This window comes from Ascaphus truei, chromosome 5, assembly GCF_040206685.1.
Source record: "Ascaphus truei isolate aAscTru1 chromosome 5, aAscTru1.hap1, whole genome shotgun sequence".
NCBI classification, from domain to species: domain Eukaryota; kingdom Metazoa; phylum Chordata; class Amphibia; order Anura; family Ascaphidae; genus Ascaphus; species Ascaphus truei.
In genome coordinates, this window is record NC_134487.1 from 277,937,325 (window position 1) to 277,964,874 (window position 27,550).

The 27,550-nt window shown below is 43.2% G+C and overlaps 1 protein-coding gene across 3 annotated transcripts in view; it reads left to right on the forward strand.

Annotated features, from left to right (window-relative positions):
• The window catches only part of ADAM19 (ADAM metallopeptidase domain 19), a 58,327-nt gene that overhangs the window by 9,625 nt on the left and 21,152 nt on the right, over nucleotides 1-27,550 (forward strand). For 2 of the 3 annotated variants that reach the window (XM_075602198.1, XM_075602199.1), the window contains exons 3-8: nucleotides 6,449-6,519; nucleotides 15,905-15,983; nucleotides 21,841-21,917; nucleotides 22,997-23,183; nucleotides 24,869-24,934; nucleotides 26,831-26,902. In XM_075602198.1, coding sequence (XP_075458313.1) covers nucleotides 6,449-6,519; nucleotides 15,905-15,983; nucleotides 21,841-21,917; nucleotides 22,997-23,183; nucleotides 24,869-24,934; nucleotides 26,831-26,902 — 552 coding nt within the window. Of the gene's footprint in view, nucleotides 1-6,448; nucleotides 6,520-15,904; nucleotides 15,984-21,840; nucleotides 21,918-22,996; nucleotides 23,184-24,837; nucleotides 24,935-26,830; nucleotides 26,903-27,550 lie in introns of those variants that run through there. The other variant, XM_075602200.1, reaches the window with a different exon arrangement.

Consider the following 27,550-nt stretch of genomic DNA (forward strand, 5'->3'; position numbering starts at 1 on the left):
TTGCCTTCATCTTGCCTGATTTGATTAAAGTGTTGGAAAAATATGTATTGCGCCCTTCTTTTACCCTTTAAGTGCCCCAAGATGAACCCCGCATGTCCTAAGGCCCGACACCCTAAGGATGTACGTCTTATTAGGAACCTTTGTTTTCTTGAGGACGATTGCGATCCAAACGCAAGTATCCTGGGGGGTGTGGGTAGCGATCACGTGGTTGAGTGCCGGAAGACAGGTGGCATTCCTGTTCCGCCAGCTTTCCGGCAAACAAACTGTTAATGCAAATGGATGGCAATCATTGTGTAACTGTTTCTGTCACTGGCTCCTATACAATAAATTGTGACGCCATTTTCCCTCTGCCCGTGAAGATTTCAGCCCCATCTAGATGAATAATGCTGAAGTCTTCCTGTGCAAGGGAAAGGGACAGTCCGTGGTCGGTTTGCAGTTCTGTCTTCTCTTTCCTACTGTGAGTGTGTAACCTCTGGTGCTCTGTGTTTCACCCCTAATGTTAGCAGACACATTTATGGTAATGGGGGGTGTAATGGCGCATTATTTGCTTGTTGCCATATAATGCTGTCTGCAGACAACCTTCCGTTACTATTTTACACGGCAGCTGGCTAGAAATATCTGCTCGTATTCTTTTAATATTTTTATTTTTCCGAACATGAATGAAATGTCTTTCATTTTCTCTTATAGGAGACTATGCTTTTGCTTTCTATTATTGAACCCTTTTGCTACCAAATGGGCCTGCAAAGCATTGCTCTGCCACACTCATTGTAAGGCTTCGGCCAGGCAGGGAGCGAGCGCGCTGGCGCTCGTGCACGGTGACGTCACGCGCTGTGCATGGCCAGGAGATTTGTGGACAGCTAGGTACGTGCGTGGGGAGGCGTGTCGGGGGGGCAGCCATGACGTCATGGAGCTGGTTCGCCCTTATTGGGTGAACCGCTCATGTGACGCGCCAGCGTGCGGCAAATTCAAATTTGCTTGCCTCTGCAAACAGCTAAGCACCGCGCATGCGCAGGCGCTCGCTCACGCTGGCCACACACTTTGCAGCAATGTGTTTCATCGCAGCCAGCTCGGGCGCTCGCGCCCGCTCAGCATCACCCTGGACAAGGCCTAAGATCTTGTAAGGAGTGTTCCTGAAGCAGTGGCTCAGTGAGTAAAGGGACGGACTTTGAGTACAATGTTACTGACTGTGAAGCAGGGGGAGCCTGGCTCAAGTCCCAGTGTCAGCTCCTTGTACATCTCACCTTCTTCTTCCGTAGTTCAGGCACACAAACATAGGTTCTAAGCTCACTGGGTCAGCGACTGTGCCTGTAAAATTCTATGTGCTGTACACTACATGCTATATTGTCATTGTGAAGCACTTTGGCCCAGATCCACAGGACACTGTTATTGACTTACCACAGGGCCGGTCTTAGCGCGAGCAAGGTGGGTGCCTTGGGCATCGCACCTTCGGGGCCCCACGCTCCCTCCTGTCAGCGCTGGATCCAAATTCCACATTACCAGAGGAGGGAGGTGGAGAGTCCCTGGACAGGTGCAGGACCGCTTCTCACCCCAAGGTAAGAGAGTGTGTGGTGAGAGGGGGGGGGGGGTCTAACCTTTTCCGGGAGCGTCCTTCCTCCTGCCGCATCTCGTTGTCATGGCGACCCAAAGTGAAATCACGCCGCAACGTAATTTGACATAACAATGGGACGTGTTGCCATGACAACGTGCCACCGCGATGCTGCAGGGGGAGAACCGCTCTTCCAGGAATCGCCCGGGTCAGCAATTAAGAACCCCCACTACTTCCATCGCCTTGGGTGCCGCAAGTGCTAAGGACGGCCCACATGTGCTAACTTAAGTTAACACATTGTTAAGTGGTAACGGGTATCTTCAAAGCTTAATAACACAGTGTTAAGCTATAACAGACGTTATTGCTAATCATAGGCTAAAGAGGTGACCCCTCTAAGAACTCATATCCTCAGAGCTCTATTATATGTAGGGTGACCAGACGTCTCGGTTTAGCCGGGACAGTCCCGTTATTTTGTTGTTTGTCCCGGTGGACTGAAATTGTAGTAAATGTCCTGGTTTCTAAATTGCAGCGTGCGCATGCGCGATTGGTAATCGCCGGCCATACAGACACGAAAGGCCCGCGCTGACTGCGCATGAGCGAGTGGCCCCTGCGTGACTCTGCATGCACGAGTAGCTCGTCCTGTCTGCGAATGGGCGTACATCCCGGTTTGTCCCGGGAGAAATATGGCCGCCCTAATTATAGTTACTGCAGGGATTTAACGTTACGTTAGTTAGTCGTGAACCATAAAGTGAAATAAATCTGTGTATATATACGTGATATAGCTTATGTGCAACTTAGATAAGTGACATAGGGCATCATGCAGTAAGCGGCGGAAAGGCACTTCTCGCCACTTTCCCGCCAAAAAAGCCTATCCGTATTCAGTAAGGGGCGAGAAAGTGGTGAGATTCAAAAAAAGTTTGGCTGGCGGTTTTTTTTTTTACGCTGGTGGCGAGGCGAGAAGACACTTTCCGCCTAAAAATGAAACATTTTCCACCACGCTGTATTCTAGTAGAGGCGAGTAGCTAAGCGGAGCTATTCGCCACTCTAGAATGGTGTTTTGCTGGTGAATCAGCCACGCAAGAAAAAGATGGCAAGTTGCTGCTGAGAGGCAGCGGATGAGTGGCGGATCGGCACTTAGAAAAATTTCTGGCCTTTTTCCTGGCTGGGATTGATGCCGGTGGTCTCCGGAGCTGACACCATTAATACCAGCACCGCCCCCCCCCCCCGGCATGCATCCGAGGCAGGAAAAATGCATTTAAAGCCGACTTCATTACCTTAACTAAGGTAATGAAGGGGTTAAAGAGCCGTGCCAGGTTTATTGTGGATAGCGGGGGTGGGTGAAGGGGGTATTTGGCCCTTGTTGTTTGTTTAGGGCTTGCGGGGGGGTTGCAGGTGCACTTAACCCCTTCATGAAGGGGTTAAGGCCTCCCGCTACCCACCCGCAAGCCCTAAACAAACCACAGTTGGGGCTAATACCCCCTTCACCCACCCCCGCTACCAACAATAAAAAAAAAAACCACACAACAGCCCCACACTAACTAAATAAATATATATATATATATATATATATATATATATATGACCCCAACAATGCCTATACCCCCCTAACATACAATATAGTAAGGGACACAATGACTATTATCTACAAATGGATAATAGTGCATGTGTCCATTTAAAATACATACAGAACAATAAAGACATTAAATACATATAGCACTCACCCATGTCCAGCTGCCACGATGAAGGCCATCCTCATGTTCATCCTGCCCCATCCGCTTCTGCAAAACAGACACAAGAATAAAAACATCCAATGTAATGTCCCCTAACCCCTTAATCACCATAGCGGTTATGAACCGCTACAGTCATTAAGGGGTTAACCCACCATCACCCACATACCCTCCCTCACTACCCCCCCCACCCCATGAGGCCTAACCACCCTCACCCACTACCCACAAGGGAGTCCTACCACATACCATTGGGGCCAATACCCCCTCCCCCCAGCACATACAGTACAATAATGTGCCAAATAACTATTATCCACATAGGGATAATACATTATTTGGCCATTATTAAACACATTAAATACCGTAGTAAAATAAATAAAATTGGACTAACCTCATCAATAAGAAGGCCCCGTCGCCAGCATCATCCTTGCGGTCCGTTGCCAAAATAATAAATAGCCAATACATTTCAATGACAATCACATATCAATGTACCCCTTAATCACCTTATCGGATACTAACCTCAAAGGTAATTAAGGGGTGAAGCCATCCTGCAATGGCAACATCACTTATCCATAACATCCTCAATGAATTAAAAAGCAATTTCCTAAACAAATCTCATGTAATTATTCAATCTAAAGCCTCAAATGCCACTTAAAACATTGCATTTACATTGTATACATGTAGCATAAAATGTAAGCTACATGTACACGCTGCAAATCAATGTTAACAATACAATAATCCAACTAAAATAGCATTACATCACAAGAAGTATACTATGTAATCCAATAAAGTCACCATCAATGAATTAACAGACATGAATTACATCCCTAAACAATTAAAATACCATGCATACCAATTACACAATTAACTATAGCAACCGTTACAGAGAACAAGTTAGCATCATACAAAAAAGGACACCAAAAATTACAATATACTAAAGCAAGCCTCACCATTACCTACAGTACAGCATAGAAGCCAAAAAATTACATCTCTCTAATAATAAAATACATTTAGCACACATCTATGCATAGCAGCATAGCCAAAATCATTTACAATACAGTAAATCAAGCTTTAACAACACTATCATTTCTTACCCTGAGTGCTATATTTATTTAATGTCTTTATTGTTCTGTATGTATTTTAAATGGACAACTGCACTATTATCCATTTGTGGATAATAGTAATGTTGCCCATTACTGTATTGTATGTTGTGTATTGCTGCTATGTTTATTGGGGGCATTTGTCCCCAATAAACATGCTATTATGCGTTAACCCCTTCATTGCCTTAGCGGCTATCCGCTATGGTAATGAAGCAGCATTAATGTATTTTAATAATATTGTGCGGGAGCAGGGGGCCCCCTGAGCTGAACCGCATTGATTTGTGGCTCAGAGACCCCCTGCGTCCCGAGTTACAGGCCCCGGTTTGGGGCATCGGTTACAGTGTGGACGCCATGTTTATTGCGGGCACGTAGCGTATGGGACGCTATAAACATGGCGGCGACACTGCCCATCCGATAACACATGCCTGTAACTTGGGAAGCAGGGGTCCCTGGTCCACAAAGTGATGCGGTTCAGCTCGGGGGACCCCCTGCTCACTGTACAGTATTATTAAATAAATATTCATGCTGCTTCGCTACCATAGCAGATACCCGCAAAGGTAAGGAACGAGTCTTTATTGATATGTGTGTTTTAGTCATAGTGTAGATGTGCAGAGGGTCTCCGGAGCTGAACCGCTTTGGTTTTAGGTCCGGGGACCCCGGCTTCCCGAGATACAGGCCCCTTTAGGGGGTGCCGGTATCCCTCTGCTTTGTTTACATTCCGCGGTCACGTGATCGGGACCTTTAAATGCAGAGGGATACCTGCACCTCATAAAGGGGCCTGTATCTCGGGAAGCAGGGGGTCCTCGGACCTGAAACCAATGCGGTTCAGCTCCGGAGACCCCCTGCACATGTACACTATGAATAAAAATGGTTTAAAAAATAATTTTTAATGTGCTGATGTTTGCGCCGAGAGAGCAGCGGATCTCTCTCTGCTGCAAACACAACTCGGCAGGGGACGGCTTCTCGGCAGTTTTTGCCAGGCAGCCGTCTCACCACCGGTTACACGCCATTTCATCAAATGGTGGTGGCGCATTCATTCGCCAGGGATTCGCCCCTTACAGCATACAGCCAGTTTAACGCGCCAAAAACATGCCTAATTGCTAAACTGGCTAATGCATTTTTTCGCTGCTTACTGCATGATACCCATAGTGTTCAATATATTAGAATAAATATAACCCGCATGCAGCTCTAGACCCAAAAAGGAACCATCCTCTGAAGTTCTGGAATACGTGATCTTGGATGTAAGGGGAGTGCAAACCGAAAACAAGACAAAAACATAAAATAGCGCAAAACTGTATCAAAATATAGTGAAAAAAGTGCTCATAATGTCCACAAATGCGCACTCACAAAGTATCCATAGATAGCAGACCTTTCGAGCATGTAAAGTAAACCTTGTTGAAAAACTTATTTATCCAGGCGTGGAATCTCTCATCTGTTATGCATTGGAGAGATGTAGTGCTTGTTCCCCCCCCAAATTGTTATGCTACATTAGTTAGGTCAGAGCTAAAGGTGGCGTTACTCAGATCCAGACCCTGAAATAGGACTTTTATAGGGTCCGGATAAGTGTAAGACCACAGCTGGGTATGATTTAACTATTAATATTGTCATTTACAGGGTTCTTTTCCTCTCCCGTCTTCTCGTTTTTTTGCTTTAATTAAACACTTCTAGAGTGTCTGCACGGAAGTAACGCCACCTTCGGGTAAGACAGGGTTAACACCATGTTATTTGAAGCGAACGCAAGGCAGCGCTAACCTCACATGGCGTCAAGCCTATGCTAACGAGATCACTAATGGCCGTTGTCTTTGCACATATTTAGCTTTGTGGGTGGCCGTTAAACTCAGGGAACATAACGGCCATTCTGGATTTTGATAACAGTACGTTATGAGCTCCGAGTTAATAGAGCTTGATGGATCTGGCCCTTTGCGTCCCACTTGGGGGGGGGGAAACAATAGCCATATGAAATAAAGTTGTTTTTAAAATATTACATTTGGAAAAGAAAACCACGGTGTGTGGATTTCCTAGATGAAAAACATTTATTTTTTTTAGGGATTAATGTAGCACATTATTCTTTTTTTCAGTACCCAGCACATGTGGAGGTGTTGATAACAGCGGAAGGGAGAGAGCTGATCCTATCCCTAGTCAGAAACGAGTGAGTATGAAAAAGTTCACGCAAAAAAGACACGGGTAGGTGACCCATACTGTCACCTCATGTCCATCTTTAGGGTCACTCAACCCTTTTTTTCTCTGCCCCAATCTAATTCTAAGTTTGAACCCTTAAAGGAATACATCTATTCCACTTCTGCTTTTTTTGTAACAAAAATTAACATAGGTTAGAAGCAGGGGGTCTCTGGAGCTGTAATTTCAGCTCTTGGGACCCCCATGCTTCCGGAGATACTTACCTCCATAGGGGGTGCCGGTAGCCACCCCGTTGGGCTAGTAGGGATCACGCAGTGGCCACTTTTCGAATCTCTGGGCCAATAGGAAGCCGTGACGTCATAAGGTTCGAGTTCCTGTTGGCCCATGTGACGCAGGAGCTTTAAAATTTGCTGAGATACCGGCACCCCCTCTAGAGGTCTGTATCTGAGGAGGCAGGGGGTCCCCAGAGCTGAAATGAATGGGGTTCAGCTCCGGAAACCCCCTGCTTGAAACCTATGGCAAATAAAATACACAAATAGCATGAATTGCGCCTTTAAAATTGGATGGTTTTCTTAAAATGTTTTTAATGCAGCTGCTTCTTATTAAAAAAGCTGTACGACATACGACCAAAGTGAATTAATGGCAGTAATATGTTTAACCAGTTGGATGTAGGTTACTGGCAACTTTATAAACATATATAACTATTTTGAATCCATTGGTTTTAACGATTGTTACCTTATCTCTTTTGTGATAAGACTGTTTGTCAAACACTGTTCTAGATTCGCTAAAGGTCGATCAATGAAAACACTGTTGATATCAATTAGTGTTTAATGCCAATATTATTGATTTATCAACCAATTCGCTAAATTCATATCGCCGGCAGTAAGTAATAACTAGCTTTTTGCTGCTGGGATAGGTTGGCGATATTTTTAACGCAATGCATGCAAATGAGCAATTAATGCCAAATAACTTATTTACACACTATTCACTAAACTGAAAAATATCACCAATTTTTATCGTCTACTCCAATCTCGACAACTATATACATATATACATTAGCAAGATAAGACTAATTAACCTAGAATTGGTGATAAAAATACATAATATTAATTTGGAGAGCACACAAATTTTGGGACCTGGCGGTGTTCAGTATCTCTGTGTAATATTCATTTGGCAGAACATATGAATATATTAACCCCTTGGTACCCCAAGTGGCCAGCTAGTCTAAATCGACAATGACTAGCTGGCCACTTGTGCTGCTAAAGGGTTAATTCACAGGTATATAGCCAGAACTGCCATTTAAAAAGTGGGATGGGGACGAGCTTTAAACCAGGGAGGAGGGGGGCTCACAAACTTCCACATTGATGACCAATTGAAATTTACAAACACACACATCTCCCATAAGCTCAGGACCCAAACCCACCACATCATACATATTTGTGTCAAAAGGAGCGCTACCAGCATTGTGACCATCCCACCTTTTAAATGGTAGTTCTGGCTATGCAGCTGTGAATGACCAGCCTATTAAAGACCACTCTCCCACCATTAGGCTGAGTCCCCGCTGGCGCTGAGCGCGCTCATGCTTGGAGAGCGCTCCAATCATGAGCGACGGGTGTCCTGGCATTTACGCGAGGGGGGGGGGCATTGAGCGCGCTGGAAAGTTAATTTGTTTTTGTTTACATAAGCGCCAAGCACGGGTGAGCGTGTGTGCCCGCGCACGAGCGCGCGCACCGCATGAGCGGGGACTTACATATATCTATATATGTAAGTAACCACAGCAAGTGCCGCCTGCTCAACGTGCTCAGCACTAGTGGGGGATGCAGCCTTAGAGAGGTAAGGAGAGCTTTTTGCAGGTGCAGCAGTATTAGGACCTACAGGTGGGCCGTACTGTGACGTGGTTGTAGGCGTAAAATACTTTGGCCAAAGAATTGAACTAAATGACCCATCCTTATGAGAAGATAAACAGATAGGTATTTAACTATATAATTTGTCATGTTGGATGTAACACTGAGCTTTTTTTTCTATATATCAGGTCACAATCCTAGTTGCACTCTTTTTGATACAAATATATATGAAGTGGTGGGTTTGGGCTCTGAGTTTACAGGGGCTGTGTGAGTTTGAATATGAATATACACAGAGGGCACGTCGCTACACCAAACACACATACACTTAAACAGGAAACAATCTACCTGGTGCAAGGGAGAAAGCACAAATCAATACACACAAATAATCCTAGGATTACAAACAGCCCCCTAAAGTTGCACTCAAGGTAGGTGACAAAAAAATCTATTGTCTACTAATAACTGGCTGGATAGTAGCCAAATCCTAGCATAGGATTCAACACCAAAAGGTCACACTCAAATAAAAATAAAAAACACTTTAATAGTTATACTGTAAAAAACGACAAAACACTCTAAAAATGCACAACAGTGCATAGATAAAATCCCCAAATGTGTTTTGTCACGGTAACTATATGAACAGATAGTGTTCCAAACATTTAGCTGATAATGAGTCAAATGCTATGCATAGAGCTGCAGTATTACATACACAGGTGTGGTGAATATTGAATGAATATAGAGGGTAGATAGCAATGGTCTTAATGCAAACGCTATATGATACAAAATCAAACCAACAAATCTTCTGTATAGGGTGATCAGTACACTCAGATATAATCAGTAAATGGATATATATAGAGAGGCCCTATAACAGCTTGCTTGGGACCAATACACCTATGCACGGAATAAATATTCACATACAATCGTTGTAATTAGTCAATAATAGACTCTGTGTAGTGACTCTGGGTAGCGCACGCAGAAAAGCACAAAATAAACACTCCAAAGCATAGAACGAGCACTCGCATACAATCGTTCGTTTGTTGTCAATAGTAGACTCTGAGTACTTGCTCTGGGTAGCGCATGCTGCAAAATGCGCAAGTACAAGCCCCCAGAGAGGTAGAGTAACACCAAACCAAAGTAGGATAGTATACAACCTGATATGTAATATCAATAAGCAGCGTTTTGCTCCATGTAGTAGCTGGAGCGACCGTTCCTCCAAACACAAACTGCGCATGCGTCAACGTGATGACGTCACGGCGTACCCCGACGTACGTTTCACGCGTCACCACGCGCTTTCTCAAGGGGGAGGAGTAGGTAGCAAGTAACGTCGTATAGTGGAACCTTTTGTACCCTCCCTGGAGGGGAGGGATGAGTGACGTATGCCTAATACTATTAAAGAGGCATAGCGGTTACAGATGTAACCATGACGCAACATAAAGGAGAGGGGGGGGAAGGAAAACCGGGGAGACAAGGTAGGACTGATAAAAATATATAAATATATAATCATATAATCATGTGACTGCTTGTGGAGCGCCCTCACGGAGAGGCAAAGGAAACCTAATAAAGGCAAACAAATGCCCTAATGGTAGATGAACAGCAGGCATGCAAGTGGGAAAAGCAGCATGGGTGCCAGGGTATATGATATGGAGGTGATTCCACAGGTGATCACAAATGATGTAAGACATAAGGCATATAAATTATGCACAGAGGGCTATAGGGGGACCAGAGTAGATGGTGTAGGAGTGAACTATACTAGGCGGAGCCGCCTAAAAAGTCAAAACGGCTCCTTCTACGCTAGAATTAATACATCTATATACCTGGATCCCCCTAACCCTATGTAAGGAATGGCGAGAAAATAAAACCCTCGTTCAGACCATTAGGTGCCAGTGTGTTGAGGTGATAAATCCAACGGCATTCATGCTGACGTAGCCTCATGTCCCAGTTGCCCTTACATGGGCCCCAGGGTATATGTGCCATGCCCACGAACTTCAGGTTGGAGGCATCCCCCTGATGTGCATCATTAATATGCCTAGGCACGGGTGTGTCTAATTTGTTGCGCACTGACCCAAGGTGCTCCAAAATCCGTATTTTAAATGCCCTGTGAGTTTCACCAACATACTGCTTACCGCATGCGCACTGAATGAGATATATCACACCTGTGGTTAGACAATTGATAAAGTCTTTGATGGTATAAGTGTGCATGCCAGTAGAGTCTGTGAAAGTTTTGGTGACCTTAACTGAAGGGCAAGCCTTACAGCGTCCACAGGTGTATGTACCATTAGGTTTATGGTCTAACCATGTGCGTGATGGCTTGGTCTGAAAATGGCTTTTAACCAAACGATCACGTAGATTGACCGCTCGGCGGCTAACCATATTAGATGTAGGCTGCAAAATCTTCGCCGGATCCTGATCCTGGAGTAGTATATGCCAGTGTCTGCTCAGAAACCTGCGGATGGTTGACCACTGGTTACAATAAGTACCAACGAACCGGATTGTCTGTGTCTCATTATCATTGATTCTGGGGTGGTCAGTAAGGAGACTGGGTCTGGGTGTGGTAAGGGACCTATGATAGGCTTTGTTGACTGATGTCTTGGAGTACCCTCTATCTATAAAACATCTGGTAAGGTCTTTGGCCTGGATTTTGAATTCTGTTATTGTCGTACAATTGCGTTTGAGGCGTAAGAACTGCCCAGTCGGGATGTTGGAAATAAGGTGTCTTGGGTGGTGGCTATCTGCTGAGAGGAGACTGTTAGTCGCGGTGGGTTTGCGATATATAGTTGTCTCTAATTTACCATCTTGCTTTTTGTAAATGGTGATATCAAGGAAATTGATGATCATCAAATCCAAGGTACCGCCATGGGCACCACGTGTGCTCCCACCTATGCCAATCTATATCTGGGCTGCTGGGAGGAAACCGTGGTGTTCATGGAGGATTACTCTCAGCATACTGACCACATCAACCACATCGATCTCTGGTCACGGTACATCGATGATGTGCTTCTCCTATGGAGCGGCACTAAAGAACTCCTGGTCGAGTTTATTGATAAGCTGAATGATAACACACACAATCTCAGACTTACCTTCGAAATTCAAACCGAGAGTATCAATTTCCTTGATATCACCATTTACAAAAAGCAAGACACATGATTATATATTTATATATTTTTATCAGCGTCATGGTTACATCTGTAACCGCTATGCCTCTTTAATAATATTAGGCATACGTCACTCGTCCCTCCCCTCCAGGGAGGGTACAAAAGGTTCCACTATACGACGTTACTTGCTACCTACTCCTCCCCCTTGAGAAAGCACGTGGTGACGTGTGAAACGTACGTCGGGGCACGCCGTGACGTCATCACGTTGACGCATGCGCGGTTTGTGTTTGGAGGAACGGTCGCTCCAGCTACTACACGGAGCAAAACGCTGCTTATTGATATTACATATCAGGTTGTATACTATCCTACTTTGATTTGGTGTTACTCTACCTCTCTGGGAGCTTGTACTTGCGCACTTTGCAGCATGCGCTACACAGAGCAAGTACTCAGAGTCTACAATTGACAACAAACGAACGATTGTATGCGAGTGCTCGTTCTATGCTTTGGAGTGTTTATTTTGTGCTTTTCTGCGTGCGCTACCCAGAGTCACTACACAGAGTCTATTATTGACTAATTACAACGATTGTATGTGAATATTTATTCCGTGCATGGGTGTATTGGTCCCAAGCAAGCTGTTATAGGGCCTCTCTATATATATCCATTTACTGATTATATCTGAGTGTACTGATCACCCTATACAGAAGATTTGTTGGTTTGATTTTGTATCATATAGCGTTTGCATTAAGACCATTGCTATCTACGCTCTATATTCATTCAATATTCACCACACCTGTGTATGTAATACTGCAGCTCTATGCATAGCATTTGACTCATTATCAGCTATATGTTTGGAACACTATCTGTTCATATAGTTACCGTGACCAAACACATTTGGGGATTTTATCTATGCACTGTTGTGCATTTTTAAAGTGTTTTGTCGTTTTTTACAGTATAACTATTAAAGTGTTTTTTATTTTTATTTGAGTGTGACCTTTTGGTGTTGAATCCTATGCTAGGATTTGGCTACTATCCGGCCAGTTATTAGTAGACAATAGATTTTTTTGTCACCTACCTTGAGTGCAACTTTAGGGGGCTGTTTGTAATCCTAGGATTATTTGTGTGTATTGAGTTTGAATATGGCAGTAATTAAGTAATATATAGCTGAATCCTATTTTTTAATAACACTACAGTTTACCCCAGCTACATTCATTGACCTTTACTGGATCTCGCCCATTGTATATTTCGGTACATTGTTAGTTGCTATGTTGCCCCTAATTAATGCCCCCATTAATCTTTGGAAATGAATGATAATGCCATCTCTTACCAAACAGTTACAAGTGGAGGACAATCAAATTGAAGCCATTTACCCTGATGAGTTGTTGAAATTAATAATAGATAGTTAGTGTGGGATTTGACCATATGTTTGTATTCATATCTTCATAAAACCATCCATGTACATAGCGCTTTATAGCATTAATTCACATGACATAACAGGAATAAGCGCTTCATACATAAGAGAAGACATTAAGAAAAGGAGTCCCTGCCCCGAAGAGCTTACAATCTAAGCTTACAACCCTGTGAAAGAAATGCTTCAGCCAGTTATATGTTTTATAAATTAGCCACCCCAGTTTCAAATGTACTGTGTTCTAGTAAGATAGATGTAGCTAATAACTTATAAGGAGCTCGATGGCAACCTTACTTACTCATGCTAAAATTGTGTTTTATGAAAAAATTAAAACAAGGGCCTGCAGTTTATCTTTGTACAGGTGTCTGAGGCAGATAACATATTATTATTGGTTTCCTGCTGCTATCCTCTTATGATGTGTCTGCAGCTTTCAGTACCTTGGCTTGGGAAGATTTCTGTTAAAGGACAGTACCCTGGACAGCTCCCTGTGACCTTTGGCAACTTTATTTTACTATGTCTTAGTACATACAATAAGATAGCAAGCTCATAAGACAGGTATTTACTGCACCTGTAAAACCTGCCGTGCGCAGCCCTGTAAGAATCTGCTGTGTGAAAACAAATGATTATTATTCTATGTTCACTACATGAAGTGACCTGGTCTGACTTCTGCGTGCCCTTGTCTGGTGTGAGTGATGAGATCATCCTTGTGACATCACAGGGTCTGCGTGCTCCGACCCTTCTTACAGTGATCTCATTGTGTGATAGATCTTGTGGTCTGTACATTATGGGCTTTTAGCCAAAGCCTCCATCCCCCTCTCGTATCTTAATGCTTTTAGCTTGATGAAACCTGTGCACAAAGTCCTCCCCCCCTCCCTCCCTCCGAGAGATGGAGAAGGATGTGTGGGGGCTCTTTAATGACATTAGTAATCTGAAGCTTCCTCAACATGCACATCTCCGATAGAAGTAAGATTGGAAGAGATAGAGACTGTGAATGAGGGAGAGGCAGAGAAAGAGATACATAGTTGGGGTAAAGATTAACAGAGATTACATTTCGAGGGAGAGAAAAGAGGAGAGAGAGGGGACAGGGGGAGAGATAGGGGATGAGGGAGAGAGAGGGGATGAGGGAGAGAGAGGGAGAGGAGGGTGAGAGAAGATGGGGTAGAGAAGATGGGGTAGAGAGACTGAGAGAGAGAGAGAGAGAAAGAGAGAGAGAGAGAGAGAGAGGGGGGGGGGGAGAGAGACGAGGAGAGAGAGGGGGATTATAAAGGGGGGGAGAGGGGGAGATAGTGTGTTATGGGGGGACGGGGAGAGAGAGGGAGAGAGGCAGAGAGAGAAGAGAGAGGGGGAGGGAGGGCAGAGATGACCCCAGTTTGAATCCCAGTGTCAGCTCTCAATGTAACCTTGATCATGTCATATTATCTCTATATGCCTCAGGCACCAAAATTAGATTGTGAGCTCTACAAGACAGAGACTCATTGTGCCTGCAAGATTCTTTGTCCAATGATGCATACACTATCAATGCTATATAGGAAAAAAATATTATTATTGTTATTATACATGTGTATTATTTAAAAAAAAATATATATATATATATTTTTTTACATATTTTGCCTTCTAGTTTTATCTACTGACTTACACTAAATGTATCAAAGTTTAAAACCATTTGACTCAGGCGCGATATTCAATATATTGTGAAGAGGTCTTCCCTGTGCTAGATTTTAAGATACAATTTTAGTTTTATTAATTTCCCCAAAGCATATTAAATAAGGGCTTGGTTTCTTTTTCACTGATCTATTCTCTGGGAGTAGAATTTATCAGCCCTGCAGTCCCACTAAGTAAGTAAAGTACATTGAAGTGCCAATGAGATAGACCTGCAGATGAGATACAGTAGATTGAATGATAAAACAGTGTCTTTCTTTATTATACAATTCTTTTGTCTGCCACTCTGTGACTGATTGTTATTCAGTGACATCATAATGCACATAGCCTGGTGGCAGATATGGGGAGTCCGATAGTTCTAAACTTTAGACAGAAAGCAGACAAAGAAAGAAAGAGAGTTTGACATGTGAAGGAGAAAACAAGAATGCTGGAGGACAGAGGCGGAAAGAATTGATTACATCGTAAGGTATTAAATGAAAGAGATGTGGCGGAGAGAGAGAAGGGAGAGAGAGAGAGAGTGTGAAGTGAGAGAGAGAGGAGTGGGGTCAGATAGAAAGAGAAAGTGAGTGAGAGAGAGAGGAAGAAAAAGAGTGAGAAGAAAGAAAAAAGTCAAACCCGTCATTATTTTGTGGAGGGGGGGTGGGGGTTGACGTGAAACGCACGTGGGCTGAGCCCTTGTTAGAACAACAACAGTAAAAAGACAGAGAAAATGAGAGCATGGGGGGGGAAATGAAAAAGACGGCAAGTGTTGGTAGCAGCAGGAGAGAGTGAGAGGAAGAGAGAGAATCTACATAGGGAGACTGGTGAGCCAGTTTGGAGAGAGGTGTGGAGGATTAGATCAGGCCTGGTACATAATTGACTATCTCGCAGCAACATCCTTCTCCAGCTTTTACTGTAATGTGGTTTGACCTCTAATTATTTTAGCTTGGTCATGTGATGCATACCAGATGACATCATCACTGGTTCCGGACTGCTATGATTCTGGGAGTACACTAACTAAGGCATGCCCCCGCCCCATGAGATTTATTATAGTAAGCTGATATACTGCACAGATCCATAGAGAGGAAAGGAGCTACTGTAGAAGCAAAGAATTGCATGTCAATGAACTTCAGATCCGGTCATTAGCGCTGTGGTTCGCTGATCCACTGCCCGTCTGGCAGTGAAGAGATTAACTAGTGCCCCCTCATCTCTCTGATACCAATCCTGTGTATATATCAATCTGCGTATGCGGGTATATGTATACATCAGGGTGTCTTTGTGCAAGTATATCTATATATCCATATGTATGTTTGTTACAATGTATCAGCTCCTCCATACCCTGCAACCTCTGATATAAACTGATATTTCAATATAATATTATATGAGCAGTGATTAACTGTCCATTTACACGTGTCTCCTTTGCAGACAACTCATGACTCCGGATTACACAGAGACGCATTACAGCATGACAGATACTGCTATTACCCGAACTTCAAACACGACGGTATGAAAGAATGAGGGTGGTATACCGGGAAGTTAGAGGAAGAGCAGAGATAGACAGTGAAGTTTGCATGCTTCAGTGATTTATCCATCTCTCTGTCTGTCTTTCTGTCTGTCTGTTTAGTGATGCTATCATAGCGTACAGTATGTGCAGTCCTGTTATGTCTCACGCATTACAACTCTGCCTCATGGTCTCACACAGCATGAGTTAACTCTTACTCTGCTGGGACACCCAGAGACACCCAGGACACCCAGAGTCCTAAACCCCGTCCCCTCATATCATAACCACACTTCTGTGCCCAGAAACCCCACCTTATATCATAACCATGCCCCCTCACGCCAAACGCCCCGCCATCCATCCACTGACTGCATCCGCTGGAGGTAAGGAGGGGTCTCGTGCAAATCTTACGCATGTGTGGGGACCCCTTCTCACGCCCCGGAGTGGGAGACCCATGTCTGCTCTGCTGTTATGTAGTCTGATTTCAACCCTTTGAAATGTAATATTGTATAGTGTAAAAATATTTCCGTGTGTGACATGATTTGTTATTTAATAATAAAAAAAACACAAGGGAACCTAAAATGCAGAGACCACCTTTTTTTAATTCTGTAGTTGATTTCTGGAGACATAATTTGCTGAACATTTGACTCGCGGGAATTTAAATGACCGTGGCTTTTCACTAACATTAAAACACCAGAGGTTGGCATGGTAACGGCTGGTGCCAGGGAAATAATAAAAAGGTATACCGTAAAGAAAATGAAGAGAGAGAAATAGGGCAGAGCAATAAAATCTAACAGTTTGTTATGACTTTATTTTAGTTTTTTTGGCTACGGTTCCTTTATGTCCTAATAAAAAAGGGCAAAAAGTCTAAGTCATTGACAATGAAAAAAGTTACAACATTTGATAAAAAAAAATGGGATATTACAAAAGTAGGGGATTACCACACAGAAAATGAATGCAAAAGTTGAACAAGTATTTACTGTGTTCATAAAATGACCAAGACAATGCATTTCAGAGACAAGAATTCACGAGTTCAGTAAGTTACAGTAAGCGTGTCACAGAGGCAAAGCAAAAAAAGTCTGAATACAAATGTAGCTCGGACTGTCCCGACTTCATGGAGAATATCTCAAACAGGCTGCTGAGTTTAGAGACAATTTGCCATCCTATTTCTTACTGAGCAGAGGCCGGTGTGAAAGTGAAATGACATAAGAAGGAAATCAACTGACCGCAATGCAAGAAGGTTACAGGGGCCTATTTAGTCAACTCTAATAGGTGACTTGTCAAGAGATTCGAGCGAGTTTGCATGTGTAGCGCTTCAGAGAGCACAGATAACGTGTCATACTCGCTAGAAAACGGCGTCCTCCCGATCGATAGCACTCACGCACAGGCAAACCGAGCGGGAGCTCCAAAAATGCTCAAACTAGCATTTTTTGAGAAATCGAGCTATTCAGGTAGCTCCGAGATTCACTTCACGGCTGCAACCCACAGGTTCTGATCTCGTGGCGAGATGGGATCTGCGATGTGCATATGAAGGAGAAAATGGATTCTTACTACAGTACATCGGATTGAAGCCAGGGGTCTCCGGAGCTGCCCCGCATTAATATCAGCTCCGAGGATCCGCTACTTCAATCCTATGTAATAAAAATACATTTACAGCTTCATTACCTTGGTGGCTAATCGCTAAGGTAATGGAGTTAAATAGCGGTGCCCGGTTTGTTGGTGGTAGAGGGGGTGGGTGAAGCTTGGAGTTGGCCCAGGGTTGGTGGTTAGGCCTACCAGGAGGGTTGCGGGAGGAGTTAACCCCTTCGTTACTTTAGCGGTTACTACCGCTATGGTAATGAAGCGGTTAACCCCACCCGCTATCCACCTAGTAGGCCTAAACACCCACCATGGGCCAAATAACACCTTCATAGTGGCCCCTGGGAGGTACTAACCCCTCCCTTACCATAGCGGTTACAACCGCTAAGGTAAAGAAGGGGTTAACCCCTCCCACAAGGCCTAAACACCCACCCTGGGGAAACTACCCCCTTCACCCACCCCCTCTATCACCAACACCACACAGAAATGGGCAAAAGTGCTATTAGCTAAAGATGCAAAACACTTAAATACATTACTATACAAAATACATTACTATAAAAAAATACTCTAGCCTTTCAATCCATTGACTGTTACTGTGGTAATCTATGCCCAATGGGTCACAGCCACTGGAAGGCACAGGCCATCTAACAACCCCCCCTCTTTTACCACAACCTCCCCCCCTACACACACTGTAGTGGGAAAAAGGCCTTTTAGATCTGGATAATAACGCAGTTGTCCATTAAAAATTAAACATTAGCCAGCCATCATATAGTAAATAAAATTTGCATTTATCCTGCCAGAATGAAGACCATCCTCATTCTCGGCCTCCGCATCTTCCGTGGGCAGCAACAATAAAATAAAAAAATAACTACTGGCCAGTTATTGCCATTAGGTGATTAATCCCCCCGCATGGGAGGCCTAACCACCCTCCCAGGGCAACAACCCCCATCCCCCACCCTCTCTACCCCCATGACCACACATACAAATGGTCAAAAGCACTAGTAGCCAAATATGGCTAATAGCGCTTTTGCCCATTTGTTTTAAAAAAGAAATAAATATACAATAATATAACATTTACATGACAGTACAATGCATCTCACAGTAGGCAATAAACCCACTGATTGTCACTGTGGTAACCTATGATCACAATGGGGGCACAGATAGCCACAATGGCAATGAATGGGCAACCTAAAAAAAAACATCAAAAAATAAAATACCGTACAATTAAATAAAAACAAACAATTGCAAAAAAAATGCATTGATTGTCAATGTGGTTACCTATAGGGGGCATATATAAATACATTGCCAATAAATGGGCATCCCCCCAAAAATACACAATTAAATAACATACAATCATGTGTTTCTTACCTTTTGCCGGGATGAAGGTTCATCCTCCTCATCCAACTGCGGCACCAACTCTTGACCCACGAAGCAATTGATTGGCAATGCGTTCATCTATGCCCCCTTTTGAGGGTATAGATAACTACAGTGACAATTAATGGGTTTATTGCCTACTGTGTATGTATTGTACTGTAATGTCAATTTTATTTTATTGTGCATTTATTTTATTTTTTTAAACAAATGGGCAAAAGCGCTATTAGCCATATTTGGCTACTAGTGCTTTTGCACATTTGTATGTGTGGTGATGGGTGTGGAGGGGGTGGGGGATGAAGGTAGTTGGCCCGGAGAGGGTGGCTAGGCCTCCTGGGTGGGTAATAAATGTTCAAACGGTATATTGAATCCAAAACAGCATTGAAGTGAGATCATAGTACTCAAATTATCACAATAGTATACATACAATGTGCATATAGAAAAATCTAATACATATAATATCAAAATGCAATATAAAGGTAAAAACCCTTACCACAAATAATGAAAATCTGACAGGCTGACACCCTGGGGAATGTCATGAATAATTATACGTGTCCCGCTGCGATTGTTTTAACTCTGGTAACCCTGCAGTACATGACGCAGAATGGTTTTCAATAGGAAAATTCAACAGCCCTTCATCAGATGTACCTCTAAACCTTATGGTTTCACTACAGGATATCCTGGATTACTGTTTGTGTGTTTTATTGTATTCATAATTTGGCTTTGGTTCTGACTACATTCATGAATGTTTGTCTGCAGTTGAATTAAGTTGGTCCCATTTTGCATTAACATCGGTTTGTGCTGTAATCCCTTTCTCTGTTTCTTGACACACCATTGTCATGTTTAAGGCCGAATAATATAAGAAAAACGGCCATGGATAATAAGTCTAACCTCTCTGTTTTGCTTTGGCCTTTGTGGACTTGTATACGGACAGTTTACATATTTAATTTTAATGTGTCATTTTATTGTTTCTATATTGTTTGTGGCACCAAAATGGTGGCCGTCATTATCATCTCAATGACTTCCGCGTCCAGTATGTTTCCAAGGCTGAAGCTTGTGATTGTAGGGGCAGCTGTAGAACCCTCTAACAAATGCCTTTAATAGCCCCTCACCTCACTCTGTTTTACACTATGGTATCTTCCATCCTCCCCTCCCCCATTCGACAATCTTTAGACCTAGGGTCAGCCCCTTTTTGCACCTAAGGCCTACATATGTCATTCCTTCTCATATTCCACAGCACCGTACAATGGAGGTGTACAATAAAATAACAATCATTTCACAACATTGGCAATCCGTTTTAATCATTAAAAAGGTCCCGGCCCCAAGGTGCTTACACTATGCTATGTAATCTTTAATAGGGTTAAACATTATCTTGGAAATGCATATATATATTGCCCTTTTCGCCAAGGAGTATGGGCAGTGGCGGATTTAAAAATGTGCCGACCATAGGCACTTACCTTGGTGCCTCCGCTGCCTCCTGCAGCGCCACCCTCCTCCTCCTTCAGCATTGCGGAGTCAAATGACGCTGCAACGTCACATGGCATCGCGTTGCCATGCCAGTGTCAAATTCCATGGCAACGTGACACCACGTGATGTCGCAGCGTCATTTGACGCCGTGATGCTGACGAAGGAGGAGGGTGGCAAGAAGGGGAAGGCAAGAACTTTATAGCGGCCCCACGCTCTCCGGCAATCAGTGGGGGAGAGAACGGGGCCTCTGTATATGGGGGCTGGGGGGTGGTTGGGTGGTGAAATGTTGCCGCCTTAACACCGGGTCTATCCGGCCTAATGGGAAATCTGACACTGAGTATGGGGGTGAACTTGATGCAGTTGGGGTCTCCCCTTGTGCAGAACAGTGCCAGATGAGTCCATGTTATTACTATTTGGAGAATGTCTTGTAAGATTAAATGTAAACAGCTGTTAAACGTAGGAAATAAGCATTAAACATGCATAGCACAGAAGATGTTTTGTGAGGGTAGACTGGTATTTGAACATAAGGGTGACAGAGGTTTGGATGTGAGATACATATTCTTTTATGATGTCTTTCGGAACTGTGATAACCCTCTGGCAAATTGATGTCTGTACAACTGTGTCTTTGTGTCTGTAGCTCTCCGCCTTCTCTTTCTCTATATAAATTCTCTCCTTTTGTGTCTTTGATGTCACGTTCGACCACGCAGCACTAAATGGGTTAAAACTTAGCCAATGAGCTCACCCTCTCTCGCCCGCGGTACCCAGGAAGCTGGGCTTCGTGGAGTGGGAAAGAGGAAATGAGGATATGTCAGTAAGAATGCCAATGAGAAAGACACCAATGTTCTTTGTCCTGATGTGGGATGTCTGATTCAATGTCCTATTCTTTCTCCCCATCAAACTTTATGGGATTAACCAAATAAAGTAATAATAGCCCAAAATGCTGAAAGCCATTAAATACGCAGTCTTCTGCCAAAAGATACCTCATTGCCCATTCAAGCAACATCTGTGCAGAAGAATTTAAAACAGTTGGGACACATATTGAGCTTGTTTGTGATATATTTGATGTATAAGTTGCAGCACATTGACTCTAGTACCTATTGAAACTCAGTGATCGAGCTTCCCAAAAGAAGAATTAGGAAGCATCTCCTTGATGCCAAGCTTAGCAGGTGCAGAGGAAGCCTGCTCTATGTAGTGGGGCAGGAGGGACATTTCTGAACACTTGTATGAATGCCTCTATTGACATGGCCAAGTGCTGGCAATCTGCCACTTTGCCTTTATTTATACAGAATATTTATAAAAAGTAATACTACCCTGCCACTTATGTGAAGTAACTGATTTGGCAACACGGTGGTACTTATTGTGTTCCCCAGCATGGGGAGGAACATTTCACCCTCTGTATCAACAGTGGTTGCTAGTCTGAGCGCACTCACTTCTTGTCTCATGTTAGGAGCATTGTTATTACCACGGAGTTGTTCGGGGGCAGACAGGGTCAAGCGTGGTGATCAGCACCTGCTCGGGAATACGGTGAGGAAATAAAGCATCCTTCTGACTAGCCAGTTTACCCATTCACTTAACCTGCTTATTATCACACCATACACATCCATCTTGATTCCCTCTTTATCTCCAAACTAATTCCACGTTCACCTCCAGTCTCCATTTTCTACTTCACCCCAAAGGTTCCTTTGTGAGCATCTCATGCATGCTGGATTTATTTACCATATTTGTTCCCATCACCCATTCTGCATGACCTTTACTTCTAGAACGTTTTATTTTTTTTATTTGATCAGTCACATATGCAACACTTACATAGCAGAGCAATAAAATAATGTCTATACCTTCCCTCCAAAGAGCTTTCAGTCTAATGTTTAGTAGCAGGGAGATTAAGGTACCAAATAATGTAGTGGAGGTAAGAAAAGTGGAGGAACATGGCTTTTAAAGAGGTAATCAAAGTGCTTTTTTTGTTGGCATTTTTTTCCCCATGGGATTGAAGAAGGGGTTCTTTAGAGCTGAACCGCATTAATTTCAACTACGTGGACCCCTTCTCCGGGAGATTCTTAGCTCTGAAGGGGGTGTTGGTAGGCGCTCCGTTCAGCTACTATTATGGTATAATTTCAAAGCTCCCGCGCCCTGCGGACCAATAGGAAGCCGTGGCATCATCAGGCACAGCTTCCTATTGGTTCGCATGAGACAGGAGCTTTAAACTTTAAAACCCAGTTAGCTCAGCCAGAGCGGTTACCGGCACCCCCTACGGAGGCAAGTATCTCCGGAAGCACGGGGTTCCTGGAGCTTAAATTAATGGTATTCAGCTCTGGGTATGGACCCTCTACTTCAACCCTGTACTAAAAAATGTTTAGTTTTTTCATTTCTTTTTTTAAACCACTTTCATTGCTCCTTTAATATTGAGTAACTCAAATAAGTTAAATTTGTTGGATCTGGATCAAACCAAGAATTTACATTTAAATTGAATATTTTGGAATTTAGTGATTAAGACTCAGTTAAAATCTCTGAGATTATTGATGCTGGAAATAGGTATATATAAAGTCAGTAAACGTATCGGATGAATTACATATGCAGTGATATGACATCGCTTCGTGTATCCACAGGGGACTTATAGTATTAAACAACAACCTGAGTTATATTGTGGAACCACTGCCAGGTGAGAGTGAAAGACACCTCATCTACAAAGCTGAACATCTGGATATTGGGGAAAGGCATTGTGGTCATAATGTCTCTGGAGCAGGAGAGGGCCTCTCAATGCACACTGACCATGACATCGTACAGCATCAAAGGGTGAGTCGCAGTGCCATCTTCTCTTTCCACATGCATAGTGCTGGCGAGACAGCGACAGCCTGCCTCTTAAAACAATTACAGGCAGTCTTCGGTTATCCAACGGAATCCGTTCTGGAAGTAGCGTTGGATAGTGAAACCGTTGTAAATTGAGTCCCATGTTAATCAGTGGAGGTGAGCAATGGATAACGCATTCAGGCGTCGGATAACGCATTCCGGCGTTGAAAAACGGCCCTTGGGTGACATTGTAAAGCGTTGTATATGCCATTCGTTGTAAAGTGAAACGTTGGATAGCGAGGACTACCTGTATAGTAATGTCTGTGAGATTTGTAGATTGGAGCATTCTGATTGGTTGTCTAACCCTGATTTATAATGGAGGGTCACATCTCTCACTGCAGCAGGACAAACTTCTGTACACATAATCTTCACTTTAAAACCCTGCAATAATATGATTTGGGCAACCGATCGTAAACTTTCCATACTGTGCCATAATCCCTTATTTACATACACAGTGAGACAGGTTGATAACAGGGTTTGTTTTCCAGTCTTTATTATTTTATTGATTAGTAGGAGAGACATACAATGGAAATATAACAAGAAAGTATCAAGGATCATCTTAAATAGACCAAAAGAGGCAAATGGAGTACAACTAAAGGTTAAAATACATGCTACAATAAAGTGATATCTATAAGAAGGGAGACAAGGAGAGATACAGTACAAAAAAATGTATTCAGGACTTACTGTATGTCAAGATTCAAACTACCATATATTACTAAGAAGTACTACTCCAAAGACACCTACTGTGCTGGAAGGCACCATAAAGGGCCATATTTGCTAAGCCGTGGAAGGTGTGTTATTTAGTAGCACTGCTTAGTAAATATGGTCCTAACTACGTAACTTTTTCAGGAAGGTTGGTAGAAGAATCGAGAGGAATATCTTTAAACTCAGTTTATGATCTCTGGCATGCAATTAAAAGAAGTTGATCTTTATCCAGCAGTAATAGGACACATGATGGTGGATACAAATTCGGGCAATTGTTATTATTTTCTTAAGTTATAAGACCTTGCGCCAGAGTTGTTGGTCCAGGGATGTGACTGCCAAAAAATGCAGAAAAAGCCAAACAGAAGCCAGATCCTGTCAATTAGACGGAGTTTAGAAGAATCATTAAAGCCATACAGATGTTAGATACCATCTGTATAAGAGAACTGGTAAGAGTTCTCTACACAGACACAAGATTAGGCATCTGCTTTCCAAATACTCTCATTGTCCATAGCAGTAACAGAGTCTCCAAAACCTTGGTCCTGTTGGTGCAGTTTTGTATACACTTTCATGGCAACCCCTGCTTATATTCACTCAAAGCACAGTGACACGCAGTGACTATCTGAGCTTCAAATCCCATCCTGAGCTCTCCATGTGCAGTGGGACCAATGGCAAGCTCCCCACACACTGCTGTGTTAAACCCAGTACAGTTCCACAAACAAGAGAGAACCCACGTAGAGTACTGCAATCTCATACACACACGGGCGCAGATAATGACATTTCCTAGTAACATGCCCAGATTGTCACACATACTATTAAATCACTGATTCTTCATCACCTCTAGCTTAATTTCCCTGGGTTCTTCCTATGCATTTTTAAATTCATATCATTACTACAGTTTGGAAGCAGTCCTCTTGTGTGTCCTGCAGGTGAGGAGGGAGGATACAGAGGGGGACCGATGTGTGGAACTTTACCTGGTAGCTGACTATGCAGAGGTACTGCTATTTGTCTTCCCTATTCCTCCTTGTCATGTTTTTTGATTGACTTCTGCAAGCACAGCTCGAGTCAGAACAAGGCCACAATATCATTGGCGGAAGCTCAATCAGAGGTTTTCAATCTGTGTTCAGCGGGACCCCATAGTTTTACACGGTGTTGTCAGGAGTCCCACAAAAAAGAGTAACGGCAGATATTTTAACATTTCAAGGTGGCATCAAGTTTTTTTTTCTCCTTTTTTAAAAAAAATTAATAAATGAAAAAGAAATAAAAAAATATGTTAGATTGCAAAGGGTTAAAAAGTAGAAGCTATGAGATAAAAATGCATGACTTGATTGCCACAATGATCAGTATTATTAGGTATATAGGACATAAAGAATTCTGGGTGCTATTATAACGGGAGGTGTAACAGGAGGCTACAATATTAAAACAAAATGATTACACTATAAAAAAACTACAATATTAAAACAAAGTAAATGTATTAATTGAACCATCAAAACATGAAACTACAATATTAAAATAAAATTGTGAGCTAAATAATAAGTCATACTTGATTTTATTTGAACCATATGTTGTTAGGGTAGGGTTTTTTAGGGTAAGGGCTTAGTGTAGGGTTTTTTAGGGTAAGGGCTTAGGGTAGGGGGCTTTAGGGTAAGGGCTTAGGGTATGGGGGTTTAAGGTATGGGGGTTTAGGGTAGGAGGCTATAGGGTAAGGGCTTAGGGTAGGGGGTTTTAGGGTAAGGGTTTAGGGTATGGGGGTTTAGGGTAGGAGGTTTTAGGGTAAGGGCGTTTAGGGTAAGGGCTTAGGGTAGGGGGGTTTAAGGTAAGGGCTTAGGGTAAGGGCTATGGGTAAGGGCTTAGGGTAGGGGTTTAGGGTAGGAGGTTTTAGGGTAAGGGCTTAGGGTTGGGGGTTTTAGGGTAAGGGCTTAGGGTAGGGGTTTTTAGGTTAAGGGCTTGGGGTTGGAGGTTTAGGTAAGGGCTTAGTGTACGGGTTTTAGGTAAGGGGGTAGAGGGTTTTAGGGTAAGGGTTTAGGGTTGGGGGTTTTAGGGTAAGGGCTTAGTGTAGGGGTTTTTAGGGGAAGGGCTGGGTAGGCGCCATCTAGTGTGCTTACAGCTACTCCAGCGCCAGCTAGTGTAGACTGCACACACAGTTTGGGAGACCTCACGCTATAATAGCACCGAATTCTGCAGTTCTTCAAATGTTGAAAATCGCGGCGTTAAATCGTTCAATTTCCTGAAAACTTTTGTTGGTTTTTAACTTTGCCACCAGAAGAGCCCGCAGAACACTGGCCAAGAAACCCTCACGGTTGAGGTGCTTTGCTCCACCTCCCATCATTAACTGGTTACTGTGCATTTTTATGCATTAAAGCTGTAGTTCAAGCTGACGTTTAAAAAAAAATGTATAATTTATTTTTCCCATTCAATATGTGCATCAATAGAATCTGCACACTGACAAGTGATTAGCTAAGCTGCAGATCGATCCGTTCTCCTGTAATCGATCACTTGTTCCGGGTTGTTTAATTCAGTTCTTGCACAGCATTTTGGGAAATGTAGTTCTTGGAATATTATGTGACTGGGCAGTTACTGGATACAATGGGTGCACTGCTAGAGAGAGGGCAGGGCTCAAAATACAGAGCCTATCAGAAGGGGCAGGGGGCTGTCACTTTGGGAACGCTTCCTACATTAGAAACATTAAAAATGTCTTTAAAACATTTATTTTTTATTTTTTAGAGTCTACAACTATTTTCTCATACAGTAGTACAGAACGGATTTAATTAAAAAAAAACACACATGTAGGATATTCCTGAACTGCTGCTTTAACCACCCGTTTCCTGAATTAGCAGCCATGCATGTGATATCTAAACAGTCTGCATTTTTCAACCATCAGTTCTGTTCAGTTTCAGAAACACGATTCTGATTTGGGACGGACTCAGCGCAAAATGCTGGAGGTCACCAACTACATTGACAAGGTGAGAGTCTGAACGGAAGAGAGCAGAGCACCAATTCCTGCACTGCCCGTTGGCATTTTTTTTTATCAGAGCCTCTCTGGTGAAATGCTGGTGGGAAAAAACAACACCTGGTTTATCAAACAAAACTAGTATTGGTGTCAACGAAAATAAATCTGGTGCTGTTTTTGTTCCAATGTTGCTACCGGGAGACTTTTGTTGGAAAGCTCCCTTGATGTCATCTTCCTTTGCTCCCTGATCCCTACTATGAGGACCTTCTAAACCAGGAGTGGCCAACTCCAGTTCTCAAGGGCCACCAACAGGTCAGGCTTTCAGGATATCTGGATATCCCTGCTTTAGCACAGGTGGCTCAATCACTACGACTGAGCCACTAAACTGAGCCACCTGTGCCAAAGCTGGGATATCCTTAAAGCCTGGCCTGTTGGTGCGCCTTGAGAACTGGAGATGGCCACCCACGCTCTAAACGTCCTCCTGTCATTGGGACTGCATTACTTCTCCCTCATCTTCTTTAGCATCTCTCTTCTTTCTTTTCCCCTTTCCATCTCCTTTCCTTTTTCCTTACCCTGTCTCATTCTTGTCAGTTTTGGCCTCTTCTCTCCCTCTTGCTTATCTTTCTGCTCTTAACTCTCTCTCTCTCTCTCTCTCTCTCTC